Source organism: Anabrus simplex, chromosome 1 (genome assembly GCF_040414725.1).
Source record: "Anabrus simplex isolate iqAnaSimp1 chromosome 1, ASM4041472v1, whole genome shotgun sequence".
In the NCBI taxonomy this organism is placed as follows: domain Eukaryota; kingdom Metazoa; phylum Arthropoda; class Insecta; order Orthoptera; family Tettigoniidae; genus Anabrus; species Anabrus simplex.
Genome location: NC_090265.1, coordinates 1,569,312,738 through 1,569,336,652, shown reverse-complemented (window position 1 = coordinate 1,569,336,652; position 23,915 = coordinate 1,569,312,738). Strand labels below are relative to the sequence as shown.

Here is a 23,915-nt window from a genome sequence, read left to right as displayed (position 1 = left end):
AAGTTTAACAAATTTTCTCAAATACGCACGATTGCGAATCTTCCATTTCCAGAACAGTCAGAACATACTTTCTAGAATACATAACTAACAAAGGCCAATACACCCTGTTCAAAAATTCAAGTTACAACTTTCTGGATAGTTCCAGTAAATATAGAAATGAAATTTAGTTGTTTCAAATACCATACGTTACCGGTACCAAAATATTTACACTGTACAGGTTAGGTAGTTACATGGAATAAAAATAAAATATTTTATCACCACACTTCAGATCATACAATAAGTACTATTTAACAAGGTTTACAAGTAAAATCTTCAATAAACACTTTCCACTTCCAATATATTCTACACCTGTGACAGTATTAGAACACAAAATACGGAAGGCAGTGAGATATTGTAAACATACATGTCGACTCTTAATTCATGTGAAAATATTTTATGCGATGACATTGAACGTTTGGTGAACGATAATTCTGACAGTGAAACTGTTAGTAGTGGCTTAAGTGAACTCAGTGAAGTGGAAAGTGAAAAGGAAAGTGACGATATTTCAGGACATGACGACAAACATATGCGTGATGACATAGATTGTAGGCCTAACTTTCAGTGAACAAATACATTGTCTTACGTCGAACCGGCGAACTTTACTGAAGAGGTAGGACCTTGCCATTCTCTTCCTGTGGGTAGTGAATTCACGTATTGTATTTGACCAAAGTAACAGACCCTGCAACAGTAGACATGAAACAACACAGCTAGAATTCAGGACGCAACTTGTCAAACAGCTGATTGGGAATTTCACTTGCCGCAAACGAGTAGGAAGAAAAAGAATTCTTCCTGGCGCAACCACATCTCCAAAACAATTCCATTCCACAGTAAAAGTTCCCGGTAGGGTAAAATCGTGTGTGAAATGTGCTGCTGACAAAGAGAGGACTTTATCTGGAAGAAATGTGCTGTCAGCCTTTATGTGTAAACAATGCAACTTGTGTTTGTGCAAATCCGATTGCTTTCTATTGTTCCACCAACAAAGAGGAGTTGATGTTATAAATTAAACTCTACAATGCACCCATTTCCTATATGTATGTACTGTTAACTTTCATTTGGTAAAAGGATCATATTTCTATGTTCATTAGTTTTTGTACAATATACATTTTTATAAATGTCTGCATTATCATAATGATGGCTGAAAAGAATTGCTTTAATTCTGGGGAAAACATTCATTTTAATATGGGCGGAAAGGATTAAGAAGGACAAGCCCACATACATGGCGTTCATAGATCTTGAAAAGTCATTTGATAATGTTGATCTGACAAAGCTATTTGACATTCTGATGGGGATCGGGATCAAATACCGAGAAAGAAGAATTATTTACAATCTATATAAAAATCAGTCCGCAGTGATAAGAATCAAGGGCTATGAAAAAAAGAAGTAGCAATCGAGAAAGGAGTGAGGCAAGGCTGCAGTTTGTCTCCCCCACCGTTTCATTGTTGATATAGAACAGGCAGTAAAGGAAATCAAAGAAGAATTTGGAAAGGGTATCACAGTCCAAGGAGAGGAAATCAAAACCCTGAGATTTGCCAATGATATTATTATTTTACCTGAGACTGCAGAAGATCTGGAGAAGTTGCTGAATGGTACAGACAGAGTCTTGGGTGAGGAGTACAAGATGAAAATAAATAAGTCCAAAATAAAAGGAATGGAGTGCAGTGGTACGAAGTCAGGTGTTGCAGGAAATATTAGATTTGGAAATTAAGTCTTAAAGGAAGTGGATGGATACTGTTACTTGTGTAGTAAAATAACTAATGATGGCAGAAGTAAGGAGGACAAAAAATGCAGGCTAGCACAAGCAAGGAAGAGCTTTCCTAAGAAAAGAAATTTGCTCACTTCGAACATTGGTATAGGAATTAGGAAAATGTTTTTGAAGACTTTTGTGTGGAGCGTGGCATTGTATGGAAGTGAAACATGGACAATAACTAGCTCAGAAGGAAAGAGAATAGAAGCTTTTGAAATGTGGTATTACAGAAGAATGCTGAAGGTGAAATGTATTGATCTAATCATGAATAAAGAGATACTGAATCGAATTGGTGAGAAGAGATCGATTTGGTTAAATTTGAAGGGATAGAAGAAGGAAGAAGGGATAGAATGATAGGACACATTTTAAGACACCCAGGGCTTGTACAGTTGGTGAGATGCTCACTAAGATCTTGACTGTATAACATTTTCTATTCAGGATGATACACAGGACTGACTTACTGCAGCTTTTTGTGGGTGGGGATAATAGGCATGATATTATTTTGGACTTCTCTTTATAATGTACTATGTATTTTACAGTCTTAATTAGTGGTAAGAACGGTAGGGGTAGACCAAGGTCTGAATATGACAAGCAGATTAGAGCAGATGTAGGATGCAGCAGTTACGTAGAAATGAAATGGTTAGCACAGTATAGGATGGCATGAAGAGCTGCATCAAACTGGTCTGTGGACTGATGACTCAAAGTACAACACTTTACAATAACTCTCTGCACTAATCCACTAACAAAATAAATTATTCTCTATGAGAATATCTCAAAACTTAACTGTAAGTTAACAAATTGCACTTAAGTCTTATTAGAGCCATGCTCACTAAGATCTTGACTGTATAACATTTTCTATTCAGGATGATACACAGGACTGACTTACTGCAGCTTTTTGTGGGTGGGGATAATAGGCATGATATTATTTTGGACTTCTCTTTATAATGTACTATGTATTTTACAGTCTTAATTAGGTACTATGAGAATAATAATGTTATTGATGTACTCATCTCTTAACTTAGTCATATTAGTCCTTTACCACATTAAATGTTTTCATTTTTTGTTGCAATTGTACTTTGTCTTATTTTTTCTTATATGATAAATAAATTTATTGGTTATTTATCATTTAAGAAAAAAGAAGATTTTTCTGTTAGAATTCCTTTCTTACTAAAACAAGAATATTTTGAATTAAATTCATTCGTCTTTGTGGACGGCTGTTTTCCAGGTTTGGCACACCTCTGTGAGTTCATTGAGGACTGTGAACATACAAGTCTAGCAGTGCGTATCCTGCACTTGCTAGGTAAGGAAGGACCTCGCACAAGACAACCATCAAGGTGAGCTTTCCTTGAGGTGAATGTTTCTGTACAAATCATTGTTATTTCTAGAATAGTGTGGTATGGTTATAGGCACATTATTGCTACCCCTCATGTTATATTGATTGCCATGGAACTTAGATTTGTTTTCAGTGAAAGCATGAATTTTAGAAAAACTGATGGAAATATGAAAGTGATGAGAAGGATTATGTTAAAAAGCACATTCATAAACAAAATTAGTTTAGCGTTCTAGACTACACTTAATTCCTGGTTTTACATTCAGTCTTAAATATATTTATTTGCTTAATGTCAAGTGAAACAATGCCCCTTCAGCTGTTAAATTTCTTTACTGCCTTTGTTAACGTTGTATGCTTTAAGTACCAATGATCTCATATATACACAAATAACTTCATCAGATGTATGTAGTAGTTCATTTTTGGATTTATATCAATCATTTTTATGACTGGAATCATATTGAATGTTTAATGAATTGCTAATATTTTCAATGCAGATGAAACCCTTAGAATGTCACTGAGATGGTTCTGCTAGCTTTGTTCTCATGTAGGCTTAAAATTTTTATAGTAATTCTATGTATTCTATAGTAATTCTCTGTAATAGGTATTGAATATTTTATTAATTTATTACTAAGCCAGAGAGAGAGATTTTCTTGCAAAGTTGTACATGACTGTTGATGTTGTTACTGTAGTCATAAGACCACCAGTTTTATATTAAATTCAAACCTCAGGATGATGACTGGTATCTTTTTTTTTTTTTAATTCCACATTGGATTAAAATTGTGAGTGCCCTGTTTGTTGAGAAACTAGGAATAAAGTCACTCAGCTGTCACATCCACAGCATAAGAAGGCCTTCGAACTAGATATTGTTATGTCTATAGATGCTCTTTTTTTTTTTCATAATTTAATGTCAATTCTAAAGTAAAGGCAAGAAAGTAAATTTACCCAATCATTGATCCTAGAACTGCCACATAGTATTTTCCATGCTGCCAGGGAGAACAATTTATAAACTTCATTGTTGGATCCGTATTGACCTTCAGTCAACTTTAATGGAGAGAGAGTTTCCTCCTTTTCATTACTTTATTTGCTCTGCTTATATTTAGGACTAACACACTATATTAGTTTAGGACTTGTTTTGTCTCGTATATGAGACATGTTCAGTTAACAAATTATCTAAAATTTTCATAGACAGTAAAGCATGCAGCTAACATTTTTTAAGTCGTCAGCTTATAAATTACAGTAAAAGTCCACTATAATGTACAAAATTCCTTTGAAAAAAAAAGGAAAAAATAAAAATTCCACCTTAGTCAATCCATGACATTCATTATTTATTTTTATTTTTTTCCTTTTTCGAGGGAATTTTGTATATTATACGTTGTATACAGACCCATGTTGACATTCATAAACTGAAGTCCACTTGTAGCGAGTACGGCATATAGTAAGGACTCCATTGTAACAACAGTTTTTTTTTTTTTTTTTTTTTTTTTTGCTGTCCCCCGAAAATTCCTAGGTTAAATTGTGTATTATCCTTCAGTTACAGCGAGAACCCTATAACTGATGCATCCGTTATTATGAGCAATTAAGCACGTGTTATTTTTCCGTTATTGTTACTTATGCATTTCACTAATTATATTGAATGTGATCGATCATCCTTGGTTTAGTTTCCTCGCTTTGGGCGCTACCGAGCTCCCTCGTCGACATTCAAGCTTGAAGGCGATGTCGTTGTTGGTTAGTAATACTCGTCCACTGGTGGTCTGTAATCACATTTTGAAATGAAAGAGTACATGCGTAAATAGCATGGCCGATGGCAGTAGTTAACTCGTTAGAAATAAAGGCTGAAGTAAAGAATCACTTAATTTTAATGCTATGTACTGAAATTAAGTAAGAATGTGATGCACTTCAAAGTACAGTGTAGAGTGGATGACTGATTTCAGAGGTTAGTTTATTCAGTAAATACTCATTAGGACGTTTCTGAAGGGAACAACAAAAGAGAATGTATTACACGAGAATACGTACTATTGATACACGAATAAAACTATCCAACAGGAATATGTAAACACTTGATACGTTTTTTCTGACAATCGTGCATTTTACATCACGTATGTTCGGTACAGTGAAAGATATAGGCTATCTACCATTTCTAAAGATGAATGAACATATTAAAAGGTGTGAAAAAGACGAGAGAACAAATTCGAAAACCTCCTCCCCCTGGGGCTTATTAAATAACAACAGTGTATTAAAAGGTATGTAAAACAGCAAACAACAAAAATATAAAAACATTTGTACTGGGACCCATAACAGTATCAGTGCATTATTGTAGATCATACTCTTTGTAAATCAAATGTCAGCTGAAGCTTTATAAATCAGACCTATGGGTTATTAAACATTGTTTTCTGGTCACTCTTCAATTATGAATTATTTGGATGTTAAATTAGGTCATGTGCAAGAGAATGACTTTGACCGTCATCTTGAATGCGACAACACTTCGATCGGTTCCAGTCGAAACTCAAAGGTGCGAAGTTCAATATATGCGCCACCACTTTGTATTCATCAGTAAACAATTTAACGACCTTTTCAGTCTCCATAATTGGGCTACCACAAGACAGATATGTACCACGCTAGTCACCTTCACACGATTATGTTCCTAATCTGTATGTACGCTATCACACGACGAATATTCACTCAACAAAGAATAAATTTCTAACTTCTGAATGGAATGCGAAATACAAGCACAAATAGGCTTACTGTGTTATTTGAAAATATCGATGAAAACTGCAGAGTAAAATTCAACTTTCCACAGGCTAATGGGTTACGTCCCAAAGTGTAATTTATCCTGTAAAGTTCGGGAACTCAAAACCATTTCCCCTTTTCACGCGACTTTCCCCAAGCTGCCTCCTGTAGCAAGGGCTCTAATCTGTGTTGGAAATCACGTTCTCTTCAGAAGGGATGAAAAAAAGAACATTTTCAGGGCTAGGAAAAATGTGATATCTCTGAGTTGTAACAGTGAAAATTTAAGACACTGTAAACGAGGTATATTTATATAGATTTAATACAACATGAATCAGAACTTTTTTTAATAATAATGTAAGAAATTTATTTTAACCTTCAACCTATTCAATACAGTACGAGATGTTAACGTATTAGTTAAACATTGTCAAAATAATTGAGACATGTTTCGCCCCTTCTGTGGGGCATCATCAGTTATATCAATATCTCAAAATTCTACCAGACGTCTGGTTGGAAATTATAAAAATATATTGCATGAGTGAATACATTTTTTTTTTCTAATTACAAGAGCTTATCATTAACAAAATATCAAATTGATTAAAAAATGTACACTAGTGAACACGCTGGCGAATTTTCCCTCAAAACAAGGCCATCATATGTACAGTATTGACAATAATGGTAATTTAAGGTCTTAATTGATGCTAAGTTTGAAGACAGTTTATAATTTATATACAAATATTGAGAATGAATGCAGAATACATATAATTACAATTACTGTGCACGTATTTTGCATTGTAAAATGATGTGGAAAAGCATTCCAAATTTGTATTAATTTCAATTTAAAAAAATTTTTGCACCTCGGTATTACATTCCTGATGTGGTCTAATCAGAAATAGCTGTCGTGTTCGCCCCAGTTCGAGCTCAGGACTATCACTCTTCCGAGGATCGAACCTGTGAGCGGGAACGTAGGAAGAATGGTGTCGCTGGGACATGTGTTATGTTGGGGGGAATTATGAGTTAAAAATCATATCTATGTGATGGCAGTGAGGCCAAGGTAATATAAATAATAATGGGAAAATATTTAAGGTAAAAATAAGAACCATATACTTCTTAAAGTATGAAGGCACACAAAATGTAGAAAGCAACAAGTTGTGCAATTAGAAGAAATGGCTTGGTCGAGCTAGGGTGAGTCACAAAGCAGGAAGCTGCACCCTGCTAAAGTGCATAGTATGTCTTCAGAAAAGGTAGAAAGCTAGAGAACAAAAAGGGGCGTTTTCCTTCTGGGCGACTGTGAGCAGTTACCATAGGAAATAGAACTTCGATTCCTTTCTAGAAGAAGGGCATATCGTAGAGAGGGTATAAAACCAAGGTACACACCTTGGAGGGCGCTTTTTGGAAGGATTCTACCGGGAGTGCGAGCGGAAGCTCTGTCAGTCAGGTCTTTGATGATGATGATGATGATGATGATGATGATGATGATGATGATGATGATGATGATGATGATGATGATAAGAAGAAGAAGAAGAAGGAGGAGGTCCGTGTCTGGACTTAGAATACTCACTACTGAAAATCGACCACGCCAAGTCTTCGTTGTCATTACGGTTTGAGATTGAGAAGAAGCTTGTATATACTGTATATAATTATATATTCATCGGTCTACAATTAAAAGGAGGTGTTTGGGAAGCTGAGGACTTCGTGTCTTTACACGTAGCGAATCTCCCAGCCCCTTTGAAGTAAAACTCCATTCCGCTCGGGGAGTCCATCTGACATAGCTGTGGTCTAATCAGACATGGCTTCAGGATGTGAAATTTGTATGTGAATTATGACCAGCTCATGTAAAAATGCTGCTTTACATCGTTAATTCAACTTGGAAGTCTATGTTGACTAATTATATTTTAGGCCCAAACAAATTCGCCGAAGTATCCATGGGCTAATCACCTCCGTTGGACACACTCTATGAAGACGGAGTGCCTAGTGCATGTAAACAACAGTTGATATTTGATTCAAAATGGACCTATGTTGAAAAAAGTTTAAATAATGACTTGAATGAAGACGGTTGGAATGTCGTTAAATCTTCCCAATTGACTAGTGTTTTTAGGTAATTCCATGCGTTTCTGTTGTTGGAATATGGGATTTCAGTTTATTGGTTGAATGGGCGACAGTCGAAACATTGTACAATGTAATTAATATTGAGCTGTCTTACGTATGTGAAAATCTGAAAGGAAGGATAAGTCCTTAATTAGTTGAGTGAAATGATGGGAAAAGAGAAAGAATGAATGCGTTAAAGAATTGAGACTGGGATGTTAAAACTTACCTTAAGTATTGTTGGGCTGTTACCTTATTGCTAAGAGGTTTGTGAAGTACTGGCTATGTCCAACGGAGGTGATTAGCCCATGGATACTTCGGCGAACTAATTTGTTTGCGCCTAAAATATAATTTAGTCAACATAGACATCCAAGTTGAATTAATGACGTAAAGCAACATTTTTACATGAGCTGGTCATAATTCACATACAAATTTCACATCCTGAAGCCATTTCTGATTAGACCACATCAGGAACGTAATATTTCATACCGATTTTAATGTGTGTGTTGGTTCTTCCCGGCTTTTACGAAAAATCGGATATTATTATTATTATTATTATTATTATTATTATTATTATTATTATTATTATTATTATTATTATTATTATTATTATTATTATTATTATTATTTATTTTCCTTAAATTGTACATGTACAATTTAGGGGTGGTAGATGGAGAAAGGGCAAGCCCTACATACACGGAAGTGCCTCCATCTCCACATGTGTATATAAACTCTACTGAATATTTACATACAAACATATGTAGACAATTTTAAATTTACATATTTACACTACAAACACTGTACCCTTAGAATAATAATTATCTTGATTTATCCTTAAGATATTAGAGTAAGACCACCCAGCCATTTATACTCTCACTCAGACCCCTGTATACACACTCATTCACAACCACTCCCACACGCGCACGCATACACATTCGCCCACATACACCTATACTTGCACCCATCCTTCTTGCAATTCTAATTTATACAAGTTATATACATCGCATATGGGTTTTTATTTACCTATACATTTTCTTTACTTCCCGGAGGAAGTGAGGAAGAGGAAGTAGCTTTACCTCAGATGGTATGAGGTTCCAGGTACGAGCAGCCCTTGAGTAAAACCCATTTAAATATGAGGTTGTTCTAGCGAAGGGAGGGACAAGAGTAACTCCTTGGCCTCTTTTAACAGAGCGGTAATTGAGCTGCAGGCGGTGGAAAGGGGAGAGGTGTGTGTTATCTGTCAGGGATTTCCTAAGGAAGGCTACATCTATTTGTGTACACAACGAGTTCACTGGTTTAAACCTAAAATTTCATTTTTGTCCGTATTGAACTGAGAATGGAAGATAGGAAAACTTAAAGGGTCCACCTTTTCAATACAAAAATGTTATAGTTTATTTATAACATGTATTTGCACTTGGAACTAGTTTCGACGCTGTTTGGCGTCATCATCAGCCAAAATGTGGGAGATAGGCCAGCATGTAGGCATTTATATTACACAAGGCGTTACATTAAACAATACACATCTTACAAGGAGATAAAAACAGGGACGAATATAGAAACAAATGAATCGTTGAGAAAGCAAAAGTTATACATATTAAAAATAACCTTAACCACACATCTTGCAGTGCGAAAGTAATCTTCTTGAATGATTCCTGAATATAAAACACACGCACACACATTTCTGAAGAGCCAGCAGGCAGGACAAAGTAAAGTGAAACCTTAAGAGTTCTTCTGAGAAGAGTTCATCATTTTTTCTATGTTCCGACTAACTAATGAAGTCTCCCTTGAGTTCCTGATAAACATACACAACAGGAAATTCTCCTTCACTCTCAACAATAGCTATAAAGACCAACGGTAAATTTCATTTTAAATATTGTGCAGAGACGTGAAAGCATGAACTTGAACATGATATAACTCCTTCATTTAACCCAATTTTTTACACAAGGTGTTACATTAAATAATACACATCTTACGAGGAGATAAAAACAGGGACGAATGTAGAAACACATGCATCGTTGAGAAAGCAAAAGTTATACATATTAAAAATAAGCTTAACCACACAACTTGCAGTGCGAAAATATTTGCCTTGAATGATTCCTGAATACAAAACGCACGCGCACACACTTCTAAAGAGACAGCAGGCAGGAAAAAGTAAGGTGAAACCTTAAGAGAAGAGTTGATCATTCTTTCTATGTTCCGACTAACTAATGAAGTCTCCCTTGAGTTCCTGATAAACATACACAACAGGGAATTCTCCTTAAATCTCAACAATAGCTATAAAAGACCAACGGTAAATTGTATTTTAAATACTGTGCAGAGATGTGAAAGCATGATCTTGAACATGATATAACTTCTTCATTTAACCACCTTTGAAAGTCTCTCTCTATATTACATAGCTTCATTAACACACCATTCTGTAGATGCACAAAATAATCTTGTAATCTTCATAGGTCCGGTATTCAGCTCGACAAGAATATAAAATTGGTATTAAGGAATATGTTTTTGAGAGTTTGGAGGTTGACTGTGCCAGTATTCGTGGTGTATTGTTGCAGCGTTACGTGTAGGGTGGGGGCAGGTTTCTATGATGTTTATTGCGGGACATGAGGCGGTAAAGCTATGGCGCGAGATGAAGAGGAACAGAGCGTGTTGGATAGTTTAGGTCTGGGGAGCGGCCATTGTTGGATTAGGAGGGGAGAGGGGAGGAGCGGTAGGGGAGGAGGAGTGGAAGGAAGGGAAGTATGGAGGGTGATGTGGTGAAAGTGTGTGGCGTGACAAAGTATTATGCATAATCTGAAAGACAGAGCTGTTTTTCGGGATATTCATGTTTTTGAAAAATTCAATGAGAAAGTCGAATAGGATCTTTGGTTTCTCTGAGATATCATTTAAGTTTATGTTGGGATTGAAATATTGGTCTAAATGAATATAGAGGTTTTCAGTGACGTCTAGGAAAGAACCTTTGTTTACAATATCTAATACCTCAAGATCTTGATTTATTTCAGTAAAGTTGTGCTTAAATTCTTTTATATGTAGGCCGACCGCGGAAAAACGGTTGTGTTTTATGGCATTGACGTGTTCTGCATATCTGATTTTAAAGCTGCGTCCTGTTTGCCCTAGGTAAGAACTTTTGCAGTCTTGGCAAGAAAACCTATATACACCTGATTTAGAAAAAGGACTACTTTTATTTATTGATGAAGAGTTGTGTAGGATCTCTGTGCTTCTATTGTTAGTACGAAAGGCTATTTTAACATTGTGATTTTTAAGAACGTTAGTGACGTTGTAAATTTCTTTATTGAAGGTAAATGTGGAAAACGTGGCAGTGCTAGTATTGTCTTTTATTAGGGTGGTTTTTGGGCGGTGTCTGAATTTATTGATTATTCTTTCAATAAAGGATTCATTATATCCATTGAATTTTGCTATAGAGCGAATGGTGTTCAATTCTTTATTTAAGTTTTTTCTTGACATTGGAATTTTGAATGCTCGGTCAACTAAGCTATTATATGTAGCCGCTTTGTGTGTTTGGGGGTGTAGTGAGTCATTTCTTATAGTAGTGGCCGTTTGAGTGGGCTTTCTATAGATACTATATGTGAACGAAGAGGGGTGCCTATTGATTGTTAGGTCTAGGAAGTTGATGGAGTTGTTTGTCTCTGATTCTAAGGTAAATTTAATGTCATGATCAATGCTATTAAGGTTTTTGAGGGTGGATGGCGCGTCTATGGAGCGTTCATCTAGGATTATAAATGTGTCATCTACGTACCTAGCCCAGAATTGGATATTAGCAAATTTGATGTTATAGTCGATGGCGGTGTGCTCTAGGAAATCAAGGTAGATCTCTGCTAAAATTCCTGAGGCTGGTGAACCCATAGCCAAACCATCTTGTTTGTAAATGATCTTATCGAATGTGAAGTAGTTATTGTTAATTAGTAATCTTAATATGGTCATAAAGGTCATATGGTCATAACAGCATAAGGTAAAACACAGCAACTCCCCTCCAAAACCTAACAGCAAGCCTAACCTCGCTAATGACACTCTACAACAATTCCACCCACCAGTAATTAATCTTTCCACCACCAACTTAGATGAGGACGATGTAAGAATTCTTTCGAAAGGTCCAAAGCACAACTGGCCTTGTTTCAACTCGGCCCTTACAGCCTTCAAACTCGTAGTTGAATCAGAAGTTGCTATCAGCAAAATGCCATATGAACTACAAGACGAACTCAGAATGGACGTAAAAAAACAATTAAACAAAAGTTTTTTCTCAAAAAATCGCACTGCGACCCCTATCTCCAAAATCAACAAAGATTCCCTTACTGAAAGAAAACAAATTCTCAATCTTAAAAAGAAAGTCAAAGACAACCACCTCATCATTACAAAGGCCGACAAAGGCAACACAACAGTCATTATGGATAAAACAGATTACATTCAAAAAACCAAAACTTTCTTAGATAATGACTCCTTTTCGATAGTTAAGAAGGACCCAACACAATCAATTCAAAGGCAATTGAAACAAATTCTAAAGAGCACATCTTTTCTCCTCACTGAGCAAGAAAAACAGAAGTTAATTACTATGAACCCAGGCCTACCAACAGCTAAAGCACTACCCAAAATCCACAAAACCGGTGTCCCTATTCGACCCATAATAAACTACAGACCAAGCCCCTTATATAAATTATCTCAATTTATCCAACAATTTCTTAATAAACATTATAAATTCTCATCAAATAAATCCATCAAGAACACTGTAGAATTAGTGAACAAACTAAACAGTTTCAAGCTTCAACCATATCATTCAATGCACTCCTTTGATATAGTCAACATGTATCCCAGTATAAAAACCAACTCATTATTCCCGATCATCGAAAAGAACTTACTTGCTAACAATCAACTAAGTAAACTAGAAGTTCAAGACTTTATGACCATATTAAGATTACTAATTAACAATAACTACTTCACATTCGATAAGATCATTTACAAACAAGATGGTTTGGCTATGGGTTCACCAGCCTCAGGAATTTTAGCAGAGATCTACCTTGATTTCCTAGAGCACACCGCCATCGACAATAACATCAAATTTGCTAATATCCAATTCTGGGCTAGGTACGTAGATGACACATTTATAATCCTAGATGAACGCTCCATAGACGCGCCATCCACCCTCAAAAACCTTAATAGCATTGATCATGACATTAAATTTACCTTAGAATCAGAGACAAACAACTCCATCAACTTCCTAGACCTAACAATCAATAGGCACCCCTCTTCGTTCACATATAGTATCTATAGAAAGCCCACTCAAACGGCCACTACTATAAGAAATGACTCGCTACACCCCCAAACACACAAAGCGGCTACATATAATAGCTTAGTTGACCGAGCATTCAAAATTCCAATGTCAAGAAAAAACTTAAATAAAGAATTGAACACCATTCGCTCTATAGCAAAATTCAATGGATATAATGAATCCTTTATTGAAAGAATAATCAATAAATTCAGACACCGCCCAAAAACCACCCTAATAAAAGACAATACTAGCACTGCCACGTTTGCCACATTTACCTTCAATAAAGAAATTTACAACGTCACTAACGTTCTTAAAAAACACAACGTTAAAATAGCCTTTCGTACTAACAATAGAAGCACAGAGATCCTACACAACTATTCATCAATAAATAAAAGTAGTCCGTTTTCTAAATCAGGTGTATATAGGTTTTCTTGCCAAGACTGCAAAAGTTCTTACCTAGGGCAAACAGGACGCAGCTTTAAAATCAGATATGCAGAACACGTCAATGCCATAAAACACAACCATTTTTCCGCGGTCGGCCTACATATAAAAGAATTTAAGCACAACTTTACTGAAATTAATCAAGATCTTGAGGTATTAGATATTCTAAACAAAGGTTCTTTCCTAGACGTCACTGAAAACCTCTATATTCATTTAGACCAATATTTCAATCCCAACCTAAACTTAAATGATATCTCAGAGACACCAAAGATCCTATTCGACTTTCTCATTGAATTTTTCAAAAACATGAATATCCCGAAAAACAGATCTGTCTTTCAGATTATGCATAATACTTTGTCACGCCACACACTTTCACCACATCACCCTCCATACTTCCCTTCCTTCCACTCCTCCTCCCCTACCGCTCCTCCCCTCTCCCCTCCTAATCCAACAATGGCCGCTCCCCAGACCTAAACTATCCAACACGCTCTGTTCCTCTTAATCTTGCGCCATAGCTTTACCGCCTCATCTCCCGCAATAAACATCATAGAAACCTGCCCCCCACCCTACACGTAACGCTGCAACAATACACCACAAATACTGGCACAGTCAACCTCCAAACTCTCAAAAACATATTCCTTAATACCAATTTTATATTCTTGTCGAGCTGAATACCGGACCTATGAAGATTACAAGATTATTTTGTGCATCTACAGAATGGTGTGTTAATGAAGCTATGTAATATAGAGAGAGACTTTCAAAGGTGGTTAAATGAAGAAGTTATATCATGTTCAAGATCATGCTTTCACATCTCTGCACAGTATTTAAAATACAATTTACCGTTGGTCTTTTATAGCTATTGTTGAGATTTAAGGAGAATTCCCTGTTGTGTATGTTTATCAGGAACTCAAGGGAGACTTCATTAGTTAGTCGGAACATAGAAAGAATGATCAACTCTTCTCTTAAGGTTTCACCCTACTTTTTCCTGCCTGCTGTCTCTTTAGAAGTGTGTGCGCGTGCGTTTTGTATTCAGGAATCATTCAAGGCAAATATTTTCGCACTGCAAGTTGTGTGGTTAAGCTTATTTTTAATATGTATAACTTTTGCTTTCTCAATGATGCCTGTGTTTCTACATTCGTCCCTGTTTTTATCTCCTCGTAAGATGTGTATTATTTAATGTAACACCTTGTGTAAAAAATTGGGTTAAATGAAGGAGTTATATCATGTTCAAGTTCATGCTTTCACGTCTCTGCACAATATTTAAAATGAAATTTACCGTTGGTCTTTATAGCTATTGTTGAGAGTGAAGGAGAATTTCCTGTTGTGTATGTTTATCAGGAACTCAAGGGAGACTTCATTAGTTAGTCGGAACATAGAAAAAATGATGAACTCTTCTCAGAAGAACTCTTAAGGTTTCACTTTACTTTGTCCTGCCTGCTGGCTCTTCAGAAATGTGTGCGCGTGTGTTTTATATTCAGGAATCATTCAAGAAGATTACTTTCGCACTGCAAGATGTGTGGTTAAGGTTATTTTTAATATGTATAACTTTTGCTTTCTCAACGGTTCATTTGTTTCTATATTCGTCCCTGTTTTTATCTCCTTGTAAGATGTGTATTGTTTAATGTAACGCCTTGTGTAATATAAATGCCTACATGCTGGCCTATCTCCCACATTTTGGCTGATGATGACGCCAAACAGCGTCGAAACTAGTTCCAAGTGCAAATACATGTTATAAATAAACTATAACATTTTTGTATTGAAAAGGTGGACCCTTTAAGTTTTCCTATCTTCCGAGTTCACTGGTGGCAATGACCTGGCTGTGTTTAAGGGGATGTGTTTGTTAATTAAACGTTCTGCTCGTTGCTGGATACCTTCTAGTTTCCTCATATTTTCCATTGTAGTTGGATGCCAGGAAGGAAGGCCATATAATAGTATGGGCCGCACTAGGGAAATATAAGCCATTCGTAGGTCTTTACTTCTTCCTCGCGAGAGACATCTACGGGCGAAACCTAGCGCTCGGTATGCCTTACACCTCACTTCCTCCACGTGTTTATTCCATTTCAGATTGTCCATAATGTGAATACCGAGCAGTCTGATGGAGTTAGTAGTCGGCAGTTGGATTCCACATAGAGTAGATTGGTTCTGGAGTGGTTGTTTAGCTCTGCTTAGTCTTATATTGCACCATCCTGAGGGGATTTCTTTCTTGCACCATATTGGGCGTCCCAACAATTGCTCCGGCTATTTTCCCCTCATCCAATCATCACTTCTACGGATCATTAAATGGATCAATGCATTTAAGAAGAACGATGCTAAGTGTCGGTAGCTATGCTCGCTTCTAACATTCATTGAATAAACAGTATCCGCATCATAAAATTTAAGCGATATCGCAATCTTCATTTCTCATATCACATTTATTGATAGGATAATCCGTAAATTGCCACATGACACCTCTCAGGGATAATTAAAATGCATCTGTGAATAGTATTATTTTTACGTGAGGTCAACTGGGAAACCACATTTCCTTTTTAATATATTACCATCGATACCATCCATGCACCGGAATCAATGTTAAGTTGTCCAAGAAAAGTAAGTAAAGAAAATAAAATAAAATATTTTTTTTAATTAATTAATTCAAAATCATCTATACCATAATAATATTAGCCTATCTTCAATAATAACCTCTAAATTGGAAAATCTATAATTTATTTAATGATTCTAGAATCATAAAAGAAAATCTGATAACATTTATTTACATCAATTATCTTTCTCCTCCCTATATGGAAAAAAATTAAATTCATTCTACCTACAATCTGATTCAACTGATCCTCTTGCACTTATTATCCGCATCATTAAAATAAAGAATAAATTCTCTTAATCACATAAATCGTAGTTACATATTCTATCTGTTGAAGATGTAGTTAAATATTCTCTGAAATTAATTATCTCATAATAATAATGACAATTAATTGATAAGCAGAAAAAAATATATGGGTTAAAAAAAATTAAGTCCCTAAGCCTTAGTAAACTTCATAACAAATATGCTTAATCTGAGTCCATCAGCTCTTGTTTCTTTCTAAAAAAAAAATGCTTATTTTCATCGATATTAAATTAATATTCTGTCACTAACACATTTGTATCTTCCAATATTATAACGTCAGCAGTTGCAAGTAAGTTCCAAGTATATAACAGCTCAAAATGGCTATTTTAAATATATATCGATCATTAAATGTAAAATATTGGTCACTTTGACCATGTCATTTGGTTAAAATATTCAGATAACATCCTAAAATTAAATGTAGGTATCGTATAAAGAACAATTATTATCGTAGTTCAAATAGAAAATATACCTATCATGATTTATGGTTTCACCAATGTCCAATCAAGTATCATAAAATTCGTAGGAATGTATTTGGTAACCTATTTTATTTAATTATGGTAGAGATTCACATTATGAAATTGCTCTATCAATTAAAGACATTCTCGATACCAAACTTCAAATAACATTCAGTACAACGTTGACATATTCTCTATGAAGACAACAAGTTTCCCCTTATTTATTTCTTATTTGGATATTTAATCTGAAGACAGTTTACGGTAACCCACATACGAAATCTACGATGTATTTCATTGTATTCATGTACCACTAACCCAATATATCTCGCATTACCATTTTAATATCTTGCCGCTTATGTCAAACGTCACCATTGGCCAGTAATACATCGAATTTACCACCAAAATTATCCATAAGCATATCTATCTCTCCATTTACCAATATTAATTACCATAATATCTCTTTATTCATTCCCATAAATATATCTCAGCGAATAATTATTCGTAAAACCACATCAACATGTCACTCAAATCCTAACTTCCCTACGTAAACATTTATCATTTCCAACTAGGCGGCAAATCATCTTAACATATCATTAATGTACTGCAACGGTACATTTCTGGGTTAAGTTTCATTTGTAATACACATGAACACGTTATCCTGTAAATGAAACACATGTATAAACTAAACAAGTTAATATTTACTCACATGTCATTGCGTCGTAATTGTAACCAGATCTAAGTTACTCAGAAATCAACTATCTTCTTTAAAACATTACGTCTGGGATGTGTCTCTTTGTATACGTTATTTCAATCCCATAATGGTTGAAAACATCACTTTAAATCTCTCCTTGTTCAATTATAAACATTCCTATACTATGACATTGATTATAAACTCTGGAAGAAATACCTACTCCCATAATGATTAATCAACTAGGATAATCTCATTGCAAAGATAGTATCGATTTCATCACGAAGAACTCCATAACAAGCAACAAGCAAATGTTCACTACAATTATTTTAATACTACGTCTACGACACATTAGTCTCAAGATAATAAAATAATTCTTTGGAACTTAGCTTGCGGCTGCTGATGTTAGATGACTGGGTTAAACTCCGATGTTGTCATCTTAGGGCTGCGTAGAAAGTCCCCAACATCCGTTACGTCACCATCAGGTTGTAGTCTCAAAACCCGGGTTAGCAGGAACAGCTGAGCGGTCTACGTCGGAAAGTCGGCTCCATCTCCGATTTAGCCTCTCCTGTTGTAGCCGTTAGTCATATATGAAAGAAACATTTCCAATATGGCAATTAATATCACGTCCATATCCTTCAGAATGTTCTACAAAGAATCTAGATTATATTTTTGTTTCAGGTTATTATGTCAGAAATTCAATGTCAATTCCTTGTGACAGATTTTAACAGGTAAATTATCAAATAAGCTTTAATTTTTTTTATCCAGCCAATCAACCTATAATACGTTAAATTTGACTTGGTATTTCGTAACGGCCTTTGGTCTATATTCCGACTACTGTCCGGATACTATTCAACTTCTTCTGACTTTCCGCCTCGATATTTGATCAGATATAGGCGTAATTCTAAAATCTCTTCACTGTGCAGGTTCTTCAGCTCTTATTAATTGAAATATCTCCCTTCTTCTTTCCGCGAGGATTATTTTTTTTCGTAGATAAACTTACTTCAAAGTTTTGCGTACCAAATTTTTTTATTGTTCACTCTCTTCCTCTTTTTTAACAATTTTAAAAACTTTCTATTATTTTTTTATCACTGCCGCATGGATCCTTTATAACTTTACGTCTTACTCCATGACCTAGGCATACTTAATTTGCCAAATGAACATCTTTGGCGTCACGTGCATGGCCTCCTTGATTTTATTCGTCCGTATTATATATACTCTGAAATCACGGCCTATTTCACTTAATATATTCGTTCTTTTTTAGATGTATGGCTCAATTACATAATCTTTGCGATCTCATTACCGTGCATGGCAAACTTTTAACATCGTATGACATCCTTTTATTTCCGTTATCAGGACGATGAAAACGGTACAATATATTTACACTTCTTAATATTTATATGCATTCTATTTACCTCACACCACAGAGCTATACTATCCAGATCCGATTGGAATTTTGCAATATCATCACTGTTTTTCATGGCTCTGTAAATGACTGTGTCATCGGCATACTGCGCCATGGTCGAATTTACACAATCCGGTAAGTCGAGAGCATAAATCGTGTACAGGAGGGGCCCTATCACACTGCCCTGAATTACTCCAGAAGTAATTGTGGTTTGATCTGATTTGGCTCCTCCGTACACAACACGTTGCGTTCGACCCACCAAAAATGACCTCAACCATGACAGCAGTTTACCCTCAATGCCGTAGTTGCTAAGTTTTAACAGAAGTCTTTGATGTGACACCTGATCAAAAGCTTTGCTCCCGTCCAGGGTCACACAGTCTATTTGTGAGACATCAGTCTGCTCCAAAGAGAACTGCCAGTCATCAATGACTTTTGTTAGAAGTGTTGTGCAGGATTTTCCCGGAATGAAGCCATGCTGGTTTGAGTTCAGCAGGTTTCTCTCCTTGAGAAAATCCAACATATATTTAGCAACTAGACGTTCCATACATTTACAGACCCCTGATGTTATAGAAACTGGGCGGTAATCATCAACGTTTTCCTTATCTCCATCTTTGAAAACTGGCACTATGTTGGCTTCTTTCCACTCCAAAGGTACAGACCCGGTATTAATGGAATAGTTGAACAGAGCGCAAAGCGAGGGCGCCAAGGCGACTGCACAATTCTTGAGAATCTTGCTGGCACTCGGTCCGGCCCGGTCGCGGCATGAGGTCTTGTTTTCAGAAGGCTCTCCTTTACTTCATTCGTTGAGAAATACAGGTTGGTTAGAGGGAAGAGAGGGGTAGATATTGTCCTTGAATATAGCATGTTCTCTTCCTCAGCAGGTGCGGAGAAGTTACTTTTAAATTTCCTGTTGAAGGTGTGTGCAATTTCTTGTGGTGTGGAGACTGCCGTGCCGTTATGTTTAAATACAGATGGAGCTCTGTTGCAACCTTTACTTCTGAGAAGAGCCCAGAGTTCCTTGGAGTTGGTGTTGAGACTGTGAATGTAAGAATCGTAGGAATCTCTGATAGATTGTTTAGCCTTGTTCCTAGCCAGCCTGTATTTCTCCCACTCATAATCGGTTGGATTTCTTTTCCATTTCTGGTACAGGCGGTCCCTTCTTCGAATTTCTCGCACTATCTCCTTGGTAATCCATGGAGATTTCCGTCTGCTGGTTATATTTACTGTTGGTGTGGTTTCATCTACGCATTGAAAGAAAATGTTCTTCCAGTCGTTCCATATCTTATTTATGTCAGTACTGCCGGTGAAATCTGAGGTGAGAACGGGGAGGCGGTTGGATAGTAAAGTGGATAGATCGTTCCAGTTTGTTCTGGAAAAATTATAAACTGTTCTGGTATGGAGTTTGGGGATGGTTTTATTTGGGTCAGTGTTGCGAGAATTGCCTGATGGTCACAGAATCCAGGAATAGTATTAAGAGATTGGATGGACTGTTGTATATTACTTAGGAAAAGATCAAGATATAACGACAATCCGCTATAGCAAGTAAAATTTTCGCCATTATGAATTCTCACTATAACAGACTTCTTCTGTGTCTAAAATTGATATAGACAGTAAAACATATAACACTTTCAAAGTCATTGTAAGTGTGATTTTTTTTTAAATTCTTATAGATCTTAGGGCATTGATGGTAGTGATGGGACATTCGATTCATTTTACTGAATCGATTCATTTGATTCCGTTCACGTTACTGAATCGATACAGTGATCCGATTCACGGCCCATTGGTCACTGCTCCTACTGCATCTGTGTAGTATGTGCTGGTAAGACAGCAGCAACAGCATTCAGTGCTCGCAGCTGCCATCTGGTCTTCATACTATGAACTCCTTTCTTAGAAAAAATGCTAGTTACTCTAATATATCAAAGGTTTCCGGCGACGCAGGGTGGGAAAGGTTAGGATTAGGAAGGTAGCAGCCATGGCCTGAATTAAGGTACAGTCCCAGCATTTTCTGGTGTGAAAATGGGGAAACTATGGAAAACCATCTTAACGGCTGCCGACGGTGGGATTTGAACCCACCATCCCCCGAATGCAAGCGCATAGCCACGCGACATTAACCGCATGACAACTCACTCAGTCATTTTTGAAAATGTGTATTTTTCTATCAGCTGAGGATTTTTTTAAATCGTCATATTTTGTATAGGCTACCCGAGATGTACAGTAGCCCGCTGGTTTTCTGATTCAACATACTGTTATTGCGTCTGTCCACATATGATTGAAGTCTTGTGCAGCGATGTGACATATGAACTGAGAAAATACTGAGCCGTTCTTCCCAATATAAAACAGGTACTTTTGAGTGTTCATGAGCATGACTCAGTCATAGGGCAGGCTAGAGTCGAGTTTAATTGTCAAATGTCAACTAAGTTATAATACTAAGATTCATTAAACTAATAAATAGTATAACCTAATAGCCTACCTACTTACTAGCTACTTCAGAATTATGTTGTGACTACCTTTTTAACACTGCTTGTCTTGTCTTGTCTTGTCTTGTCTTGTCTTGTCTTGTCTTGTCTTGTCTTGTCTTGTCTTGTCTTGTCTTGGTTATTTAATGGACTTTGCTTGGGAGCGGTATACCCAGCCACGTTTTTAACACTGCAATTAAATCCATCTATTATTTAAACCTCCCTGTAAGAAGAGGACAGTGAATGCAAATGGGTATTATTTTCAAATGAGCTGAGCTCGAGAGTCCATTATAGCATTCGATTCTTTCAGTGTAGCATGGCTCACTGTATGTCTCGTTGCAGTGAGCCGATAAGGAGCCGTGCGTATCTTGTGTTTAACTGAGCCGGCTCCTTCACGATTCTTTCCGTGTGCCATGTCTCGCTGCAGCAGAAGCTCGGCTCTCCGCGTGTCCAGTGAGCCGATAAGCGATAAGGAGCCGTGTGTATCATGTGTCTCACAGAGCTGCGCTCGTTCACGATTCTTTCGATGTGCCATGATTCACTGTCTCGCTGCAGTGGAAGCTCAGCTCTCCGCGTGTCCAGTGAGCCGATAAGGAGCCGTGTGTATCATGTGTCTCACTGAGCCGCGCTCGTTCACGATTCTTTCGATGTGCCATGGTTCACTGTCTCGCTGCAGCGGAAGCTCGGCTCCCCGTCAACGTCCATTGAGTGCGCCACTCAGCACTGGCCGCTAGGAGTAAGCTGAATCGTGTGCCGTAAGCTCGCCGTTCCTGCGAATCGATTCACTCGGACACTTGAATGAATCGATACCTGCTTCGAATCATGCATTCAGTAGCCAACACTAATTGATGGGACAGGAATGGACTAGGAGTGGGAATGAATCAGCTGTGGCCTTGAATAAAATACAGCCCCAGCACTTTCCTGGTGTGAAAATGTGAAAACATGGTAAAGGACTGCCGACAATTGGGTTTGAAGCCACTACCTCCCGATTGCAAGCTTACACCTATGTAACAGAAACATTGATCTTCCTTTGCTACAGTTTGCTTGGCTTCTTCTTCCATCTATACCTCTGAGACTGCTCCCTTTGTTTTCTCGCTCTTCCTAGCTCCCTCATTTGGCTTGTGTATTATTTTATGTTTATTTGTTTTCTTATATCAATCTGTATTTGCAATGGTAAATTGATGTCTGATCACTATTTACACCCCACTTCTGCTCATTGTTGCTATTTACAGTCAGCTTTTGCACATTACTGTCATTCATTATAACAAATTCTGTATGGAATTCACTGTGTGAAGTATCATCATCAGTATCACAATTTTCAATAAACAATTGCTTCTCTCTTCTAAAGTATTCAATTATTAGCACTACTATCCAGTACATTCTCTCTAGCTGCTGCCATGTTTGTTTACTAAATACTACATCACCTTGCCTTTGTCATTTGATGGACAGAATGATATTACAGAAGTTAACTATAGCTTCAAAACTTCTCTTTGTAACCTCTCTGATAAACTAGTTCAGAAGTCGGTCAGAATCTGTCATGGCCTTAAATCACGCTTTTGTCAAAAGTTGTTGGTTTTTTTTTCATCCTGGCAATACAGAAACTAAAAGTAGTCAAAATGTTATTATCCTGGCTATCCAAGGCTAAGCCTTGTTGCCTCTAACCATAGTTCCCAGTTACTACAAGGTGTCCACCCATATGGAAAACCTGGGAAACAGGGAAATGTCAGGGAATTCGATAAATAATGGGAAAACCTGGAAATGTCAGGGAATTCAGGAAAAAATCTGGAAATTTGTTCTTTTGCCAGATAAAATTGACATACCATATTTATCCGTGTAATAGAAAAATATTTTTCAGTTTTTATAACATTAATCTAGGGCATGTCTTTTATGCCAGGAATAAATTGTAATGAAAAGTTACTAAAGTGTGATCTCGAATGTGAAATAACCAGTAATATCAATAGCTAATAATATCATCAAAGCCAAGGAAAACTTTGTTTAATGAAAGGTGGCTGCTTGATAATACTTTCAGAAAATGGTTGAAACCCATGCCTCAAGACAAATTTTCAGCATATTGCATAGTATCTAAAACATTATTTTCTCTTAGCAACAGGGGAAGCAGGTGTTAAAAAGTCACATGGGAGGAAAGAAGCATGCCATCAGTGTCATGTTCAGCGAGTTCTCGTCATCCCTTTCAAGTTATTTTAAAAAGGAACATTTAAATAGTGAAGTAACAAAAGGCTTAAACTCAGTAGATAATACCTGGCCGCGCACGAGTTTCCTTCTGCCTGCCACAGCTACCACAATGAACTCTATCACATATGACTCCACTTCTTCTTCCTCTTCCATTAAAGAAGGTTCACCAGAGATGAGATGTCTACAGAATTATCTCTCA

At 36.7% G+C, this 23,915-nt stretch overlaps 1 protein-coding gene across 1 annotated transcript in view; it reads left to right on the top strand.

The window, feature by feature from the left end:
- The window catches only part of gammaCOP (coat protein (coatomer) gamma), a 513,985-nt gene that overhangs the window by 299,131 nt on the left and 190,939 nt on the right, over positions 1–23,915 (top strand). Inside the window, exon 9 of the mRNA XM_067138134.2 lies at positions 3,009–3,117. Coding sequence (XP_066994235.1) covers positions 3,009–3,117 — 109 coding nt within the window. The remainder of the gene's footprint in view (positions 1–3,008; positions 3,118–23,915) is intronic.